The following is a 19,391-nucleotide window of genomic DNA, read 5'->3' on the forward strand; positions in this document are numbered from 1 at the left end:
TCCACCCAGGGCCACGGCCGGCCTCCCCCGGCACTCCGGGAATCTTGCAGCTAGGGCCTGGCCGCAGGTGCGCTCTCGGAGTCTCCCGCGCAGCAGGCCGCGGACGGCGGGCGGGTGGCGGCGACGGCGACGGTCGCCGAAGAGCGACGGGCACTACCAGCCCGCGCCCGCGGGCCCCTAACAGGGCGCAGGCGCCGTGCGCGAGCGCCGAGAGGGCGCGGCCGGCCGCCACTGCGGCTGCGCGGAGGCGCGGCCAGGCGCTGCGCCTGCGCAGTGGCGGGGCGGGGCGGGAAGGAGCGAGGCGGCGGCAGCGGCGGCCGCTGCCGAGGAGGAGGAGGAGGAGGGGGAGCGGAGGGAGGTGTTTCTGTCAGTTCCGGCTGTTTGTTCGGGAAGTGGATCCGCCGCTGCCGGAGCAGCCCGGAGGGAGCCGCGGATCCCGAGGCCAGCACCGACCCCGCCCGCCCGCCCGCCCTCGCGCGCTCGCGCGCCTCCCCCGCCCGCCATGGCCCGGGACTACGACCACCTCTTCAAGCTGCTCATCATCGGCGACAGCGGTGAGGGCCGCGGCGGCCGGAGGCGGCGTGGGCCCTGCCGGGCGCGGCCCGCAGGGGCCTCGGGGAGGGCAGGCGGCCGGGCGGGCGGGGAGGTGCCGGCCCGCGCCGGGCGGCCGGGCGGGGCGGCCGGGCGGCCCCAGGGGCGCGCGGAGGGGCTCCGGGGCGCGCCGGGGTGAGGCCGGGGCGCGGGGCCGCGGAGCGGAGGGGCCGGGCGCTCAGGGCTCAGGTCCAGGCTCCCGGTCCGCTCGCCGCGCCGGCCCTTCTGCCCCACGTGTGACCTTGGTCCAGTCGCGCGATCCTCTGGAGTTGGAGGGAGCCGGGTTCGAGTCTCGGGACTACCAGCTTCCTCACCCTGACCTTGGGCGAGTTGTTTTCGCCTTTCCGAACCTCGGTTCTCTCATCTGAGAGGTGGGGACTTACCTCGCTGGGTGGTGCGTGAGTCTTGGGTGAGATGAAGCTGGAAAAGTGCTTCGCACTGGACCTGGCGGAAAGGGAGCTTCTGGTGTGTGGTTGTCAGTAGCGTTTGTAAGCCTGGGTTTCTTCCTGGGGAAAGTGGGTGCAGGGGGGGCGCGGTAATCTCAGAACCTGCCTCATGGGATTCCTGTGAAGTTTAAATGAAGTAAGACAGGTAAAGCACTTCGCGCCGGGTCTGGCACATTCCTGCTGAATTATTCTCTCTGTGGGGTTCCCTGTCTTCATCTGCAAAATGGAGCAATAGTGGGATCCGCCTCGCTGGGCTGATGGAGTGTTCAAGGAGATAATGCATGCGAAGTATGCAGAACCGGGCACATAGTGAGCGCTCCCCGTGTGTTTGCTGTTGCACACTGGTCTGCTGGACAGAGCCGGAGGTGGGTCAGCCAACATTACAAAGAGTGTGCCCTCCTGGAGAGCTCCTAGGTCCCTGTCCAGTGCCTGGCACCCAGGCGGTGCCTAGCATGTATGTATTGAATGAATGAATATCCAACATCTTTAGAAAAGGTAGGCTTGTTTCTGAGAAAGGGTGGAGGGTTGTAGAGGTGTTTGGAGTGTGGCAGGTAAGCAGGTTTATGGGGTGACCAAGAGGTCAGGGAGGCAGGCCCTGGGAGGTTTATAGGAGCATAGCTGAGGTGCTGGGGTTTTACGATGGGGAGGGAGGCTTGGGAACGTGCCATATTTACAGACCAGACCTGAGTTGAGTGCTGACAACGGTATCATGTGACTGGAGGCAGAGGCCAGGTCGGTGGTGGAGCCCATGGATTGTTAGGGAAAGCGGGGACCAAATTGAGGGGTTGTTAGGCTCTGAAGTGGGAGCATTGTGTCAGGGCCCTGGCAGAAGCAGGCGAGTGGGTGGGTCGTGGTCTCACTGTGGAGATGGATTGCGACGTGGCTGGTGATTCGGAGCAGGTGAAGGATGGCTGAGGTTTCTGTGGTTGCCCATGGAAGGGAGAAAAGTTTAAGGGCTAATGAGGGAGATGAAGAGTAGCTGTGGCCAGGGGAGCATGAATTCTTCTTGGTGTGAATGAGAGAAACCCAGACCAGCTGTGTAGCCTCGAGACCAGCACGGCCTTGGGCGTTTCCCAGGGTCCTGGCACGCTTATGCCTTTCGAGCTTTGTTCCCAGCCCTCACCTCGGTTCTGGAGGGGCTGGCACCAAGGTGATTTCTGTCCTTTTGGAGTTTAGGTCAGCTTACCACGCTCAAGGTCCCTATCCCTTTGCAAGAGGCCTGGGGCCTGCGTGTAGCCCCACAAAAATGGAAAGCATAAGCTTAGCCAGAAGATGCACCTTCTCCCCAGTTCTTCTTCCCAGTGAAACCCAGGCCATGGTTTGGGCCTTCTTTTTCACCATACATTCTGCTGGTGTATTGATTTTTCACTCTGAAGTTAGTTGTGGGAGAAGACTCACTGGGTCAAGTGATCTGACTTATGGATCTGACTCCCTGGTTAGTCTGAGCATGTAGACTGTGTTGAGTAGAGGAGATGTAGGCTTTGCAGTTTAACGTTCCCTGACAGTGGGCTGACACTCAACGCCCAGTGGTCGTGAGGTTGGGTGGTGGTAGCCTTGGAAGTTCATGGTAAGCTCTGGCAGCTGAGCAAGGTAGACTGGCGTCTCGCCCTCCCCTCAATCTGGCTTCTTATGTGATGCTTCCTTAAGGGTTTTCAAACGATTTCATAGACACTCTCTCATTTGGTTCTTACCTGTTGCCTGTGTGGTTTGTTAAATATGGAAACTAAGGCTCAGAGTAGCTGACTAGTCGACTTGGCCCAAGTTGCACAGCTCCTCAGAGGTAAAGCCAGGAGTTTTTGTTGTTGTTTTTTCAACAAAGAGCAAAATAGTTTAATAATAAACTTGTTTGTTGTTTAGTTGCTAAGTTGTGTCAAACTCTTTACGACCCCATGGACTGTAGCCCACCAGGCTCCTCTGTCCATGGGATTCTCCAGGCAAGAACACTGGAGTGGGTTGCCATGCCCTCCTCCAGGGCAAAGCCAGGAGTTAATGCACATGATGCGTTGTGAGCAGCTGGTGTCGGGCCTGGCAAACAGTAGGCCCTCGATGAATGTTAGTCTTTCTGTAGAAAACTAGAGCTCTTCTTCCCACTCTGCCACATTGTACTTGCTTCTGGAATACATCCCCTCAGCTTTTGCATCTCTTTTCTGTGCCCAAGGTTGTACACGGTCTCTCAGGGGCTTCTGACATTGGCTCTGTAACAGCATTTCGTCCGGTCCAGGGGGCTGACCAGACTCATTCTTAGAACCTGCAGGCTGTGTTGGAGATCAAGTTAAAGCCTCTGAGTCCACAGCTGAGTGAACTGTGGCTCAGAGAGGGGAGTGACTTGTCTGAGGTTGTACAGTGAGTTAGTTACTGAGCCAGGATTAAAGCTGAGCACACCTTACTCAAAGCTCTCGGGTCTTCGGCAGTCGAGAACTGAAGCAAGGAGGAGTGGAGGAGCTGGAGCAGATGGAGGAGCCCGGCGGGGCCTGCGGCGCAGGCTTCTGAGGACAGAGCGTCTGTGCGGGACGAGGGGCAGAGCGGGGAGGGCTGGGCTTTGGTGGAGACGGAGAGTGGAGGGTCCATTTTCTACAGGATGAGTCTGTCTCCCCGCTTCCAGAAGGCAACAGGGGCCGGGCTTCTACTCCCTGCGGGGTCGAGGGTGATGGGCCAGGGTGGCCGTGGGGAGGCTGTTGACTTCGGCTGAGGTGAAGGCCGATCGGCACCGTGCACTTCCCTGCTTCTGTGGGTGCTGCGTGTGTTCCCAAGGCTGCCTCTTCAGAGACATTTAGGAAACGCGTTTCTCAGGGTGGGTTTCCCTTTCTTCCAGAGGGACCAGCCAGGCCAGAGGTGGGTGTCGGCCTGAAGCAGCAGTTGACGTGGTGACTGTAGTGGTTTTGAGCAGCTCTGCAGATGAGCTTGGGGTGAATGAAGCCCCACCCTTCCCCCTCCCACACCCCCAAGGCCAGGCTGGGGGGGACGCTGCTGCTTTCCTGCTTCATGCAGAGGGCGTACCCCCATCCCTTAGGCTTCTGCTACCCCCCCCGCCCCCCCCGCCGAAGTTTGAACACTTGCGCTGGGGCTCTTTTCCTGCTGCAGCCATAGCGTCAGGTGGCATGGCCGACTGTGATCGGCCCTGGTTTAGTCAGAAGTTCACTGAACAGTGTTCTGTTGGTGCCTACTAAATGCTGGGCCCGGCTTCCAGCCCCAGGGCCGTGCAGGGCGAGTGAGGCGGGATCCCCTTCCTGGAGGAACTCAGGAACTTGTGGCCCAGACACAAGGTTTTCGCTGAGTAAGCGGGCCAGGAGGCTCCGGGAGGAAGCAGGGAGCCGGTGGCCCGTGGGGTGGTGGCGTGGGGCAGAGCGCCGCCGCGAGGGGCCGGCCCGGGACCTGCTCTCGCCCTCGGCCCGGCCGGCAGGAAGCCTCGCGGGGGCAGCGATGAGGAAGTGGGCCCTGTGCGCACAGACGCTGAGCGGCGGCCCGGGGCTGCGGCACCTGTGTGCTCAGAGCGCCGGCCTGCCTCCGGGACGGTCCGAGCCTGGCTCGCTCTGTGAGGCCGACCAGGTCTTCTGGGCATCGCTGGGAGAGGTCCCCAGAGGAGATGGTCAGGGAGAATGCCTGGGTCAGCTGGGGAAGGGGCAGAGGCCGCGCCTTCTGCGGGTTTGGGGAACACACACACACGTACTCACAATTAGCTCTGCTCTGGGTGTGCAGGGGCGGTGTCTGAGACCCCGGGCCTTGCTTTTAGTAGTGCTGCTAAAACTCTTTAATAGGAATGAGACAGAGCAGCCACTTTGGGTCTCTTTATTTATTTAAAATATTATTTACTTGGCTGTGCTGGGTCTTAGTTGGGGTATGTAGGACCCCCAACTAGGGGGGTATTGTGGGGACCCTGTATTAGGATTGCAGAGTTTTAGCCCCTGGGCCACCAGGGAAATCCCAGGTCTTTTTATTATTCCACTTCCTGAAGCAGATGCAGGAAGACTCCCAGAGCAGCATGTATCAGCAGGACTCAGATCCAGCACCCACCCCCAGCCCTGCCGAGGCCCCGAGACCAGCGTGTAGCTCTCGGAGCCTCAGGTGCCTCCTCCTAAGAGATGCAGCTGGGCTCGCGGGCATGTGTGCGTGCGGGCTTCCTGCCGTGCTTGGCTGACCCAGCGGGGACGGGACAGGACACGTGTCCCTGGGGGCTCATGCTGCCGGGGGTGGATGTTGATGGGATGGCAGCAATCCTTACGAGGATTCTGTCGGTCCTTGGAACAGGAGAGGCTGTGGTAAGTGAAGTGGTCTGAGCACTGTGAGCTGTCGGACTGAGGAGTGTCAGGCGGACGCCCCTTCCCCACCAGTGGCATCGGCCGGGGGGAGAGTGGCCGGCAGTGGCTTCGAGTTGTCTGGCCTCCCTCTCCTGGCCTACAGACCAGCCGTGCAGCCCCTTGTCTCACCAAGCTGAAGGACCGCACATGATGTGTTTTCTCCGGACGGTGTTCTGGACACACCTGGGGGCCAGGAGCACTGGGTCGGCCTTAGCCTCATTCCTGTTGTTGGGTCTCCTCGAGGGGTTGCTGGACCCGGGCATGGACCCCTTTCTCGTCTCTGGCTTGGGGGCAGCTTGGGGCTTACCCTGGGGGCAAGGTCAGAGGTGGAAAGGGGAGAGGTGTTCCGGTGGGAGGCTGTCTGGGAGGGAGGTGGGTGCTGTCGTGCATCTGGAGAGCCGGAACCCCGCCCGTCTCCCTGAAGCGGGGTCGGGCTTGGAGCAGACACCCAGGCCGCCTCTCACCCTCTGCTCTCTCTCCTGCAGGTGTTGGCAAGAGCAGCTTACTGTTACGTTTCGCAGACAACACTTTCTCAGGTGAGTGTGCCCCTGGGGTGCTGCTGGGTGTTTGGGTTTTAAATCCTTTCCCCTGGCCCCAGTACACCCTGGTCTCTGCCTCACCAGATGGAAGGGGGGCGTGGCGAGTAGGCTAGAAGTCTCTGTAGTCAGTCTCCAGCTATCTTCTTAAAAAAAAAAAAAGCAATTGCAGGCCCATCATTTTTCTACTCAGGGTCTTTTTTTGTGCCCCAACATTGAAAAAAGAAAGAAAAAAAAAAACTGCCGCTTGGGACATGGCTTTGTAAAGAGTCAAACAGGAAGACTCAACAGCGTGAAAAGGGAACGCTGCTCCCGGCCCCCCACCCTGCCGTGGGGCCCGCACTGGCACTCGGTGTCTCCCCCTCACCCCCACCTGCGCTGGGCGGCCGCTGGCCTCCCCGCAGCTCGTCGGGGGTCGTCCTTGCACGTCGACACGAGGCCCTGTGGTTCTTTCGAGTGGCTGTGCAGGGGTGCACGTGGTTCACCAACAGTGTTCTTGATGGGCGCATGCTTTCTGGCAGCCTGTCTCAGATGGTGCCGCATTTCTCAGGGCACCGAGTTTATTCCTGGACAGAAGCAGAGTTATGAGGTCGGGGGGTATGTGCTCTTCAGGTTTTCACAGGCCCTGCCCATGGGCCTTTGACACCTGTGCGAAGCTGAAGGGCTCAGAAGAGCCCCTTGTCAGTGCTGATCACCGCTGGGTTTCAGTGGTCTCTTGTTTTGCTCAGCTGATGGGCAGAAGGTGCTGCCCATTTGATCTTGTGTCCCCGATCCTGGTGGGCCACGTTTTCATTGGCGAAGCTCATTGGTTCAGTGCAGAGGCTTCGGGTTGGCCTGGCCTCTCTGACCGAGGACTGAAGGAATGCCCTTCTATGCCGTGGAGGGAAGTGGTTATGTGGCAGGCGCCTCTCTCTGAGGGGAGAGGTGGGTTTCTCCTGACAGTGGTGGTGTGACGTTGGAAAGAGTTGTCTTCTTTGCGTCACTGTGAGTGTGACTGAGGTTCAACTCATCTTTAAAAGAGGAGCTGATAACCATCCCTGCCGTGCAGAGTTATTGCAAGGATGGCCCGGGACTAAGTAAGCTCTCAGTAAACATTGCTGGTTTGTCCTTGCTCTTCAGGAGTGCTAGCCAGCGGGCACTTGCCACCGTGCTGGGAAACCTTCCCCTCTGCCCTGTCAGCTCAGAGCTCTCAGAAGGCTCTCTGCTGCGGCCCGTCTCCTCTCCACTCTTACTACCAGCTCGGACTGTGGTTGGTTCTCACCTGAGGCATCCCAGTAGCTCCTGCCCACCCCATGTCAGGCTGCTGAATTCGTCTTGTCTCTGGCAGGGTCTCTTCTGTTTAAAAACCTCAGCGGACTTCTCTTAAGTGAGCCGAGCTCATAGCAAGGTCTCTCCGCTTTAGGACCACGGACACTCTGGGCCCTGCAATTCTTTGTTGTAGAGGCTGTTCTGTGTGCAGAGGGGTGCTGAGCCCCCCCCATCCTCCACCCCCGACCCAGCTGTGACATGAAAATGTCTCCAGGCATCACCAGGCATCCTGGGGGGCGGGGTTGGGGGGCCTCAACCAACCCCCGATGAAAACCGGTGGTCTTCATACTGTGTCCTCAGCTCCCCTGTCCAGCTTCCTTCCTCCTGCTGTCTCTCATTCTCCTTTGTGTCTTCACCAGCTCGCTCGCTCGCTCTGTAGTCAGCCGAGTTTCAAGGGCCCACGGCACTGGGTGCTGGGCCGCTCTCCTCAGCGGAACCCAGTCCCCGTGGAGCCAAGGCCATCTTGGTCTCCGTGCTTCTGCCTCCGGCCTTTCCTCTGGCGAGGATGTCCTTCCCCAGCCTGGTCGCAGCCTTGGAAATTATACCTGTTCTTTCTGTCCAGGCCCAAATGTGACTTCTGCCCCAGAGCCTTCCTTGAGCTCCGCCCGACTTTGAGCTTTGGTCCTTCCTGGCCACTCTCCACTCTTGATGCAGTCGGTGTGTGTGTCTGCAGCCCCGGGTCACCCTGGCAGCTCCGAAGGGGGTGAGCATGTGGGCTCCTCCTAGCAGCGGTCCTCAGCGTTTTGGGCACCAGGGACCAGTCTTATGGAAGACGGTTTTCCCACAGACTGGGTGCGGTGGGGGTTAGGGTTTCAGGATGATTCAAGCGCATTATCCATATTGTGCACTTTTGTCCTATTATTGTGACATCGACTCCACCTCAGATCATCAGGCATTAAATCCCGGAGGCTGCAGACCCCTGCTTCCTAGCATTCGGGCCTTTGAGAGCCTGGATGAGACTGTTCTGTCGCCAGAAATTCTCTCTAGCGCCATCTTTCACACAGATGCCCCTGGAGAGCTGTTGACAATGCCGCTCATGCTTAGGTTAAACCCTTCAATGCCTCCCTGTCACACAAGAGAAAGTCCAAGCTCCTGAAAACGGCACAAAAGCCGAGAGCTGGCCTGGAGCCCCCACTCCAGCCTGCGTCCCTACATGTGCTCAACCTCACATCACACACACACAGACAGACACACACACACACAGACACACACACACACACACACACACACACACACACACACACACACTGCTATTTCTGCTGCCTGGAGCTGGCCTGGAGCCCCCACTCCAGCCTGCGTCCCTACATGTGCTCAACCTCACATCACACACACACAGACACACACACACACAGATACACACACACACACAGACACACACACACAGACACACACACACACACAGACACACACACACACACACACACACACACTGCTGTTTCTGCTGCCTGGAGCAGTTTTTCAGATTGCAGGGCATAACTCTGTGTGTGTGTGTGTGTAATTGGGTTACAGTTGATTTACATTGCTGTGTTAGTTTCGGGTGTCCAGCAAAGTTAATCAGTCATATATACACATATACCCACTCTTCTTTAGACTCTTTTCTAGGCCATTACAGGGTACTGAGTAGAATTCCCTGTGCTATACAGTAGGTCCTTATTAGTTATCTATTTTGTATACAACAGTGTGTATATGTCTTGTTTATGTTTTAGAAAGTTAATTTTGTGGGTCACTTAAAATGTTTAGAATGGAGTAGAAAAGAGAAACCCAGAGTGTGTTGTGGTCCCCCGCGGTTCCCAGGCCACTCTGGTGGAGCATTTCCCTCCACAGTCAGGGCCTGCTCTCTTATTTCCTTGGTGGCTTCATTGCTGTTGAAATGGTCTTCATCACTTTGTTTCATTGTATCCTGTCTCCTGCCCTCACCTTGGGGCTCAGACTCTTTTTTTGTCCAGGGCTGTGTCCTCTAGGCACTTGGAGGAGCTGGGCAGGGTGGAGCCCAGGGTTACTTGGGCTGTTGAGGACGCAGTCTGACCAGGGCGCCCTGGGCCGTGCTAATGTCCCTGTGTGTGCAGGCAGTTACATCACCACAATCGGAGTGGATTTCAAGATTCGGACTGTGGAGATCAACGGGGAGAAGGTGAAGCTGCAGATCTGGGACACGGCCGGGCAGGAGCGCTTCCGCACCATCACCTCCACGTGAGTCAGGCTGGCCCAGCCCGCTCCACCCCTGCCCCTTCTTAGACAGACCACCCGCCCCCGATGTTGGGAAGTGGCTCTGGGCGCCCCTGAGGCTGTGGGGAGGTGCGCTCCTGGCCGGGTATGGCTCTTCCCCTGAAGCCCTGAGACGCGGCGGGGCGCGTGCGGTCCCTCCGTGGCAGGCAGCAGCCTCACACCTCCCTCTGGGGCTGGCAGGGCAGCGTGCATCGGTCAGCGGAGCCTCTGGTTCCTTTGTCTTTATTTTTTTTTAAGATTTGTGTATTTATTTATTTATTTTGGCTGCGCTGGGTCTTGGTTGTGGTGTTCGGGCTTCCCCTTCTGTGGAGCGTGGGCTCAGTGCTTGTAGCTTCATGGAACATGGGATCTTAGTTCCCCAACCAGGGATCAAACCCGCGTCCCCTAGATTGGAAGGCAGAGCCTTAACCACTGGTTCACCAGGGAAGTGCCTCCTTTGTCTTTAAAATGGGGTCACACTGTCGGTGCTGGCCTCACCAGGCGGTCAGACGCTCGGGCAGCGAGGGTACTCTTGTTTGGTGTCAGCTCGCCTGCTGGGGGTGCCAGCTCCATCACCACCCCGACGTGGAGGGGGCGTCTCTCTGTTGGGGGTCCGGAAGGAGCACTGGTAGGTGGGAGGCTGTTGGGCGGCCCGCCCCCCGCTGCCTCCCAAAGCTGTTGACTGGGGGCCCAGCGCACCCTGGAGTCTTCCCTGCTGGCTCAGATGGGAAAGAATCCGCCTGCAATGCAGGAGATCTGGGTTCGTGCAGTCCCTGGGTCGGGAAGATCCCCTGGAGGAGGAGATGGCAACCCACTCGTGTATTCTTGCCTGGGAAATCCCAGGGACAGAGGAGCCTGGCGGGTTACAGTCCATGGGGTCGCAGAGTCGGACGTGACTGAGCGACTGGCAGACCCGGGTCGCCCTCCTTTGTGTTCTCCGCTGTGAACGGGAGGAAACCTGGCTGGAGCACCAGACTGCAGGGTCCTGTGGAGTGGCTCACTTCTTGGGCTGTTACTGGAACAGGTTCCGGGAAAGAGCAGGGCTTTGAAGGCAGGCGGTTCGGAATTTACATTTCTGCTCCCTGTGTGACCTTGGGCAAGTTGCTTAAAGTCTCTGTTCTCTAGTTTCCCAGGGGGCTTGTCTTCGGGGTTTGCAGGGTTTGCAGTAACGCCAGGTCCCGGGTGCTTGGGCTGCACGTGGAAGTCTCCGTGGAGCCCCCTGCAGTTGGTGTTCTCATCGCCTTTACAGACGAGGGAGCGTCTGAGGGGTGTGTGCAGAGTAGAAGCCGGGCCCAGGCCCGGGCCTCTCCTCTGCCTCCCGCAGCGGGTCCTGTGTGAGGGGCTTTCGGGGAGGTGCCACCAAGGTCCCTCTCCTCCCTGTGGGGTGGAGGTGGGCGGCCCCCAGGCTGGCCGCCCATCGGGGCTGCCGAGCATCCCAGGGGTGCGAGGTGTGGGGGTGAAGACCCCCAGGGTGGTGGCTGGGAGTGCGGGGGAACCGGGGGTGCCAGCCGGGTGGGCTGGCGAAGGGGGCTTGGGGGCCGGAGCCTGAGCCGCCCTGGAGCAGGAGGGGGTCCGGTCACCGGGCCGGCCCCGAGATGAGCACGCGCGCTGTGGCTCGCGCCTCCCCGAGAGCCCGGGGGCTTCGCAGGGCAGGTCTCTGCAGCCACCTCTGATGAGCTGCCTGAGCCCCTTGCTGTCAGCGGCTGCCGGCGAGGCCCGAGCTGAGGGGCAGCTGGAGGCGAGGCTCTCGGGGTAGTCGGGCGCCGTGAGCTTGGGCCGCCCAGGCTTCCAGGCCTGGATGTGTCGCGAGGTGTGGGCACTGACCAGGGGTCCTCCTCTAGGCCAGGACTGTTGCCAGGGACTGTGGCTGCCTCATCTCGGTTAATCCCGGTAAAAAGTCCTGTGATTCTCTCCAGTATACGGACAAGAAAACTGAGGCCCACAGAAGGTGGAGGGACCTGACTTGGTCAGTTAGGCAGGAGTTGAATTGAGGTCTGCCTGATGCCAAGGCTCTTGAGTTTAACTCAGCTGTGCCCCAGCCGTTTTGGCACCAGCAACCAATTTCATGGAAGATGGTTCTTCCTCAATCTGGGGGTGGGGGGGATGGCCTGGGGATGGTTCAAGCACGTGACATATACTTTTTAAATTTATTTATTTATTTGGCCATGTTGGGTCTTCACTGAGGCATTCGAACTCTCAATTGTGGCATGTGAGATCCAGTTCCCCAACCGGGGATCGAACCCGGGCCTCCTGCATTGGGAACACAGTCTTAGCCACTGGACCAGTAGGGAAGTGCTGCACGTGACGTTTACTGTGCTCTTTATTTCTAATCTGATGCCGCCTCTGATCTGACAGGAGGTGCTGGTCCGCGACCCGGAGGTTGGGGACCCGCACTTTAATGGGTCCACGGCCCTGCCCTCTGCTGGCCCCCCACCCCCAGGGACCAGGGCTGCGCCAGCGGCAGATGCTGTGGTGGCTCCTGTGAGTTAAAACCAGCCCAGGACGCTGGGCCTGTGGCCACAAGAGATGCTCCAGGCCGGGCAGCAGGCTGGGGTCAGCTCCCTCCAGGGCAGCAGGAAGGGGCTGAGCTGCCTCCTTCATCTTTTGGGGGAATTGGAGTTCCTTAGCCGCCTGAGGGCAAGCTGGGTTTGTCCCAGGAGGCTGGGGGAGGGGTGCGCTGCACTGGGGGGGTGGGTGTTGCTGAGGGAAGGAGCTGGGAAGAGGTCAGGGGTGGGGCAGTCTGGGGGCAATAGCGTGGCCCTTTCTGATTCAGGGCTCTAAAAGAGAAACTAAAACTGCATCCTGTCCACCTGTTGAGAACGAACGCCCTGTTGTCCCCTCACCAATTCTTGCCTGTGGCAGCTGGGGTTTGCTGACCCCAAGCGGTGGGGCTGGGGGCGCAGGTCGGGTGGTGGTAGGAGAGGCCGTGGCTTCCAGCAGCTCCTTCACCCAGCCTCCTGTCCTCGTGGGGATGTGGTGGCCTCCTGTCTGTGGTAGCGGGTGAGCGGCGAGCCTCGCGGTCGTGTTGGCACAGAGCCAAGCTGTGGCATGTGGACGTGGTGCCCGATGGTGGAGGAATGGGAGGCCCGAGCCCCGAGTCCCAGACTGGCCCTCCCTCCGCCGTTTCTCGACATCTTCAGTTGGGAAGCGCAGTCCGCTGTTGGCATGTCTGTTGCTGGCAGGGGACAGTTGTCTCCCTCCTCTCCCCGTTTCCTGGCTTGCTCTCCTGCACCTGCTCAGGTGGGCGACCCCCAGGTGATGATCGGCAGGGAAGGGGGGCAGGGTGTGGATGGCTCGATTGTTCAGGCTGCCCAGGACAGGGCTTTGTCCCCAGGAAGGCAGAGCTGTGGGCAGGTGAAGCGCCGGGGGACGTGAGCTGGGGTCTCGGTGGAGAGCGGGCAGCTCTTGCCGCCTTGGTGGCCAGCCCGAGGGAGCCGCCCTCAGTGCCCTTGGTTTTCTTCTGCCTGTGTGTGGGGCCCGGAGTGTCGCTGAAGGACTGTTAATGGTGATGATAATAAGAGCTGGCCCTTGTGGAAACATGTATTATCGCCTTAGTCATACAGCCACCCCCAGAGTTACATCCTGGTACCCCCATTTTACAGTTGAGGGAACCAAGGCGCCATGAGGTGCGTGCAGTAACCTTCCCAGGTCCACACCGCCTTTCAGAGATGGAGCTCGGTTGACTTTGTCGTGTGATGGGGCTGTGAGGAGTGTGCCAGAGCGCTGCTGGGCGGGCAGCTGAGAACGCAGTGCACGTGCGGCCCGGCCGGCTCCGTCCTCGCGGGGCCTGTGTTGCCTCAGGACCACCACCGGGGAGGGCCTGCTGTCCTGCAGGCCCAGGAGGTGGGGGCGCTTTGGGCTGGCTTGGGGAGGCTGCTGTCCACCCCTGAGCCCGTCTCTTGTGGGCAGGGGGGTCTTCCCCGCCCCCCCCCGCCCAGAGGCTCCTGTGAGTGAGTGTGTCTGCGTGCCGGGTGAGGTGACGTGTTGGCCGCTGGGTCAGTGCTGGCTCTCTGGAAGAGCATGAGGCCCATGCTCCGCGTCTGTCCCCCTGAACTTTTGAGGCAACCCCTCCTTCCTGAAGCCCTTGCCGCTGACCTCAGGCCCAGCCTGGACGCGCCTGGAGTGGCAGGAGGGCAGGTGCCCGCCCATCCCCCAGGGTGTGAACAGACCTTGGCAGGCCTCACAAGTGGCGCCTGTCCTTGAAATGGCATTTTACTAAGACAGATTTGAGGACAGAAAAACTTTCTTGGATGTTAAAGAGCACAGTGATAATATGCTGTCAAATGCAAACCTTGCCTGAGTATTTTCTTTTTGTGCTTGTTTACCTGGCTATGCCAGGTCTTGGTTGCGGCGCACGAGACCTTTAGTTGTAGCAGTCTGGGGTCGTAGTTGCGGCTGGTGGGATCTAGCGCGCTGAACCATCAGGGAAGGCCCCATTGCCTGAACTTGAAAAAAGAAACAAGAACTTAAGTTTCATGCCGTCCGCATGCCAGTCCGCAGCCTCTGAACAATCTGGCTGACCCCGCAGGGCCAGGTGCTCCCTACGCACCGTGCCCGGGGAGCAGGGTGAGTGGCAGTGCTGACCAGGCCCCGACGTCCAGCTGAGGCCTCCGGGCCTGGGGGGATGCACCAGCCCCTCGCCCTCCCCACCCACGGTCCGTTCGGGCTGGTGGGTCCTGCGAAGGAGTTGCCCTTGGTTACGCCGCAGCTCTGACACCGACCCTGGTCCCACAGGTATTATCGGGGGACCCACGGGGTCATCGTGGTCTACGACGTCACCAGCGCCGAATCCTTCGTCAACGTGAAGCGATGGCTTCATGAAATCAACCAGAACTGTGACGACGTGTGCCGGATCCTAGGTGAGGCGCTGGGCAGTGGGCGGGGCGGCCCGGGGGCGGGGCCGGGCGGGGCGGAGGACAGCGGGGCTGGGGGCCCGGGCTGACTCTGCCCTGCCTTCCAGTGGGGAATAAGAACGACGACCCCGAGCGCAAGGTGGTGGAGACGGAAGACGCCTACAAGTTCGCTGGGCAGATGGGGATCCAGTTGTTTGAGACCAGTGCCAAGGAGAATGTCAACGTGGAAGAGGTGAGGCCTGCGCCGGAAGGGATGGGGGCGCAGGCACAGCCCCCTGGGGCGCCCGGGTAGCCGACAGACAGCATCGTTGAAGCGGCCACTGATGGAGTGCCTGCTGTGTGTGCCAGGCTCTGCGCCCGGGCATCCCCCTGCCGGGGCCACCTCGCACCTCAGCAGTCCTGAGGGAGAGGCTGCCTCAAATGTGGGCCTGCCCCCACAGGCGGGCGCGGTCTGCTCGGTCCTCCCCACCCCCCACTGTTCCCTCTCCCGGTCTCTGGCTTTCTTTCCCTGGACCTTGGCCTGCAGAGCTCGGGTGGGTGTCCAGGCCAGCCCGAGCACACCCCAGGCGGGCTGAGTGCCGCTTGTGCTGGGGCTGCTGGAAGCACTTGGGAGCCTTGGGGAGGGTCCTGCCAGTGGGGTTGGAGCCCAGAGGTCCGGGAGGCTGATCCCCCACTGTGTCCGGCTGGGGTCACACCGTGGGCCTTTCCACTGGGGCCTGTGGTGGGGCCCTGAGCCCTTTCCAGGTTCCCCTGTTCTCGTGTAGGTTGGGGTGGGGTGAGCCCTGCCCCCTAGGTTGTCCTTGATTCCTTCCCCGGGAGTGGAGCGAGCTGGGGGTGGTCTTGCGTGGTCTGGGGAAGGTTCTCAGCGGGACGTGTGGTGAGGTAGTGTGGAGTGGGCAGCCTCTGGCTGTTTCTGGTTCGTCATCAGTGCAGGGGCAACTTTATTTGTGTCATCCGAGGTGTCAGCCGAAGGAAAGGAGCTCTTTATCCTTTCACAGAAAGGCTGGAGAATCCCTGAGGCTGACTTCCCCGAGACACAGCTCAGAGGTCTTTGATGCTTTTCCTTTCTGACCTCTGTCGTTCACTGCCTCCTTCAAGATGGGCTTGAAGACAGATGTGCAGAAACAGCCCCCAGTGGACTGGAAGGCTGGCCCCGGGGAGGCGGGAGGGGGCGCAGCTGTGACAGGGCCTCCTCCCGGCTCTGAGGCCGCCCTGCCTCCTTCACCCTCACAGATGTTCAACTGCATCACAGAACTGGTCCTCCGGGCAAAGAAGGACAACCTGGCGAAACAGCAGCAGCAGCAACAGAACGACGTGGTGAAGCTCACGAAGAACAGTAAACGGAAGAAACGCTGCTGCTAATGCCCCCAGCCCCCTGCAGAGACTGCGCTGCGGCCGCGCCCCCGCCCCGGGCCGGGGGCTCCTCCTGGGGGACAGTCTCAGTTCCGTGCTGTTATTTAAAGAATTCTCTCCACGTTTTTGTACCGGGAGGTGCCGGGAGGCGCCGTTGGGACTTCCTCCCCGCCCCCTCGAGTGCCAAGAAGGTGTGGGACGGCCTGCCCTTCCCTTCCGGCGCCCCTGCCCCCGGCGAGGACGCTGCCAGCCGAGCGGACTGATTAACCGGAGTCTGTACATAGTGTATATCGCTTTAACCAGCGCGCCGCCCTCGTCCTGCTCCGGCTTTTGCCTCCTTCGTGCCAGCCTGCTGCGACACCCCCTCCCCTCCCCACCCCACCCCAACTTACCGCCAGCAGCTTCCAGAGAGGACAGGATCACATTCTAGAACACGTACCTTTTGCCAACTTGGGCTGGTGCCGTGGGCTCCACGGGACTCGTTCCCTCTCGCAGGCGTCGGCGTCTTCCCCGAATGGAGGGCCCGTCCCTGCCCCTCCCCATCCTGCCTGTCACCGCCGGCAGCTGGGGGATCCCGCCTTGAGGTGGGCCCGGGGGTCCCCCTGGAGGCCTGGCCCTTCACTTCCAGAGGAGGGATCACTCCTGCCCTTTGGCCCACAGATTTCTTGTCCTGCCTTCCAGACACCTCAGCTACAACCCAGGGGAGCTATGGCTTCTGACTTATATATACCAACCTGTTTGGGTTCCAACAGAAAGGTAGGGGTGTGTTCGTGCACGGATGGGCTTGCCGGTGGGGGGGCTGCTAAGGAGCGTCATTTTAACAGATAAAAGTGAAGCCAAATCAAATGAATTAAGTTCCTTATACTTTTTTTTCTCTTCCTGAGGTTTGGTTGGCACAGCAGCAAAAGTTGCGGCCTCCCCACTCTGGGTCCAGTGTTTTTAGAAAAAACGAATGGCTTCCTGTCACCGCGGAGCTGGGCTCCTGGCCGAGAAGCTCTGCCTTTCTGGCCATTTGTTGATGGGAAAGGAGGGGCCTCCCTTGGAGTCCTGGGTCTCCAGTGAGCACCCGGCACTCCTCAGTATGGGGAGCGGGTGTCGGGCTGCTGGGCCCTGGGGATGGTGCCTCTGAGATGGATGCAGGCAGCCTTGGGTCCCTAACAGGACTGTTTTAGTACAAAGGCAGCATGAGAATTTCTTGGCGGGTGGTAAGGAGTGGCCGCCTGGGCTGGGTGCCAGCCGTGACTCCCCCTGGTGCCCTTGGAGGAATGACCAGGGTCTGCTGCACGTCATTACGGTCACTCCCTCTCCCCCTTGAGACACTTCACTCACCTTTCCCTTGAAAGATCATGTAACCTGGGAATAATTTATTTTAGCACCATGATGTGTTTTATTAGATTTCCTTTCCTAAGCGATTTCCAGGTCAAGCCCTGATTGGACAATCACATCACAGATTCACTGCAGATTTCCCATGTCACTGTTGATGGGTTTTTAATCAATAAAAACGGGGGGTTTCTTCTGACCTGTCTTTCCACTTCCCCCAGACTGCTGAAAGCCCGCGGTTCTGGGTGACAGACTTTCCTCACTCTGGAGCCATGGGACGAGGTGGGGGTGCTCCGGGCCTGGGGAGGCAGGGCTGGGGGCTGGCAGTAGGCAGCCCTGTCGGATTGGGTGCGTGGGGCCACAGCGCGGTCTCCATCCTCAGGACTGTCCCAGCCACCCTGGGTCCCTGGAGGATGTGGAGACTCGGGGCTCGGCCCTGAGCGTCCAGGTGACGCCGGTGTGGCAGAGCTCGCAGATTTAGGCAATAAGGTGGGGGGCCTGCAAGTTTCCAGTGCGAGCGAGAAGCCTCCGTGGTTTCCGGCTGCTGGACACCCAGACCCAGGTGGGGGGAGATTCGGTGATGGCAGCGTGCCCGTCCGAGGAGTGTCTCACGCATGAATGGGGGGTGGGGGGTGGGGACTCAGGGCTGGACCGGCGTCCTGGTGGACCTGATGTGAACTTGCTGTCAAACAACAACACTTTTAAATGGTTTGCTAGGATTATTTCTGTATTGAAAGTTTCTAATTATGCTTTTTAAAAAAAAATACTAAAAATAAAGGTTCAAGCTGCCAAATTTTCTTGCAGGGTCTGTTTGCTCTCCTCCAGCTGTGCCCCGGGTGGGCCTGGATGCTCCCCACCCGTTGCATCCAGCCCTTGCCTGTTCTGGTCTGAGTCCCGCACAAGTGTCCGCCGAGGCCCAGGGACACTTTCAGAAGCCAGAGTGGCTCTGTCTGCAAAAGGTGGGTCCAGGTTGAGCTCCCCCCTGACTGCAGCACACACGGTAAGACGCCAGGGAAAGTGCCGTGTTTCTTCTGGACGGATGTGCCTATAGTAACCTCTCTCTACCTCGAGGTTATGCCGAGCTGTTGGGCCTGCCCGCCTGGAGCCAGGCAGCTGTAGTGCTGGCTGGGAGCCCGGGGCCGGGGTGGACATGGCCCCTTGGGTCACGGCTCACAAAACTGTCACTGATGCCTGCCTTCACCCTCCGGGTGGGGGGTGTGTGTGCTTCTTCTGGGCTGAATCCACTGACTTGGCACCAACATATGAGGTGACCTCCCAGGTGTGTGGGGTACTCTGCCTTTACATAACCAGCCAGCGGATCGAAGTTGTACACTGCCTTCTGCCCAGACACCACCCCAGGTTCCCAGTGACTGAGGCAGGAAACTCTGTAGAAATTCATTTTATTCTTAGACTATTTTCAAAAGAAGCAGTGGTGTGCTGTTTTTCTAAAAATATGCCTTTATAGATTCATATATAATATGTATGTTATAAAATCCATACATGTATTTACATGGTTGCTACATACAAAATTACAGCGCTGTGTGTGCAGCACTGTGTCTGTACATATCTGTAGGTACATTCTTTCCACGCATCCCTGCTGTGCTTTCCCCGTGAGGGAGGGAGATGATCCTTGTAAAGCAGCTTGAGGGCGGCCTCAGCCCGGTGCCTCTGAGTCTGAGTCGGGGTCTCAGCAGAGAAGGTGAAGCAGTTGCTGAGGACGAGCAGGAGTGGGAGGTTGCTGGGGTGACCTCCCATGGGCCTGGTGGGCAGTTTCTGGAGGCGTCCACCCTGTGGAATTGACGCTGCCTGGCGGCGTGGCTGAGCGCAGACCCCTGTGGAGCCGTCCTGTGGCCTGGACATGCTCGGCCGAGCCGAGAACTTGTGTATGTGGGGGGCCGGGGGGCCCTCTGCCCAGCGCCAGGAAGGGGAGAGGGCTGAGCCGGCAGAGGGCCCTGCCAAGGAGCAAGGCCTGCAGCAGAGCGTGGGGAGGAGGCCCTGCTTCCTCTGAGGCTGGGGGCAGCCTAAGCCACGGCCGGGCCCGCTGTGGCCAGAAGGGCCGGCCATCAGGCCCATAGGCTGGGGCTCCGGGCCCGGAGGCGCATGCATGCGGGTGAGGGGCCGCCTCCTGGGCCGGGGCTGTGGGAGGACAGGGTCCAGGCCCAGTGCCTGGTGCCCAGCAGGACGAGGCTCCCGCAGCGGGCAGCTGGGGCCTCGGGTGTGCAGAAAGGGCCTCCGCTTCTCTCCCCGCCCAGAGCAGAAGGGCAGCGGTGCCTGGAGCCGGGCACGGCAGCCGCTCTGGAAGCAGCCTGAGCCCCGCTCCGCAGTGGTGGACCCCTGGGCGGGCCCGGCAGTGGGGACACGGCTCGGGCTGCCCCGGTGAGAGCCGCCTTCAGAGGCGGTGGAGCCTCCTGAGGATGTGGCCCCTGGGCGAGTAGGCAGTGCGGCCGCTGAGCCCGGCCCAGCGCAGCAGGACTGGCGGGCGCA

General features: G+C 60.0%; 1 protein-coding gene across 2 annotated transcripts; it reads left to right on the forward strand.

Annotated features, from left to right (window-relative positions):
* Positions 1-300: 300 nt before the first annotated feature.
* RAB35 (RAB35, member RAS oncogene family) lies at positions 301-17,700 on the forward strand. 2 transcript variants are annotated; one of them, XM_043901647.1, is made up of 6 exons: positions 314-554; positions 5,818-5,868; positions 9,243-9,366; positions 14,116-14,240; positions 14,342-14,466; positions 15,468-17,700. In XM_043901647.1, exons 1-6 carry the CDS (start codon positions 503-505, stop codon positions 15,594-15,596), a joined length of 606 nt encoding a protein of 201 aa, XP_043757582.1. In that variant the 5' UTR covers positions 314-502; the 3' UTR covers positions 15,597-17,700. The 2 variants fall into 2 exon arrangements, with proteins under 2 accessions (XP_043757583.1, XP_043757582.1); XM_043901648.1 differs by lacking the exon at positions 14,342-14,466 and having other exon boundaries at positions 301-554; positions 15,468-15,574.
* Positions 17,701-19,391: the final 1,691 nt, after the last annotated feature.

Source organism: Cervus elaphus, chromosome 5 (genome assembly GCF_910594005.1).
Source record: "Cervus elaphus chromosome 5, mCerEla1.1, whole genome shotgun sequence".
In the NCBI taxonomy this organism is placed as follows: domain Eukaryota; kingdom Metazoa; phylum Chordata; class Mammalia; order Artiodactyla; family Cervidae; genus Cervus; species Cervus elaphus.

Bases quoted from the DNA above. Each gene is read 5' to 3' on its own strand.
- RAB35 (XM_043901647.1), top strand. From the start codon at position 503: ATGGCCCGGGACTACGACCACCTCTTCAAGCTGCTCATCATCGGCGAC. The intron at 5,869-9,242 runs GTGAGTGTGCCC...CTGTGTGTGCAG, and splicing joins CGCAGACAACACTTTCTCAG to GCAGTTACATCACCACAATC. The intron at 9,367-14,115 runs GTGAGTCAGGCT...CTGGTCCCACAG, and splicing joins TTCCGCACCATCACCTCCAC to GTATTATCGGGGGACCCACG.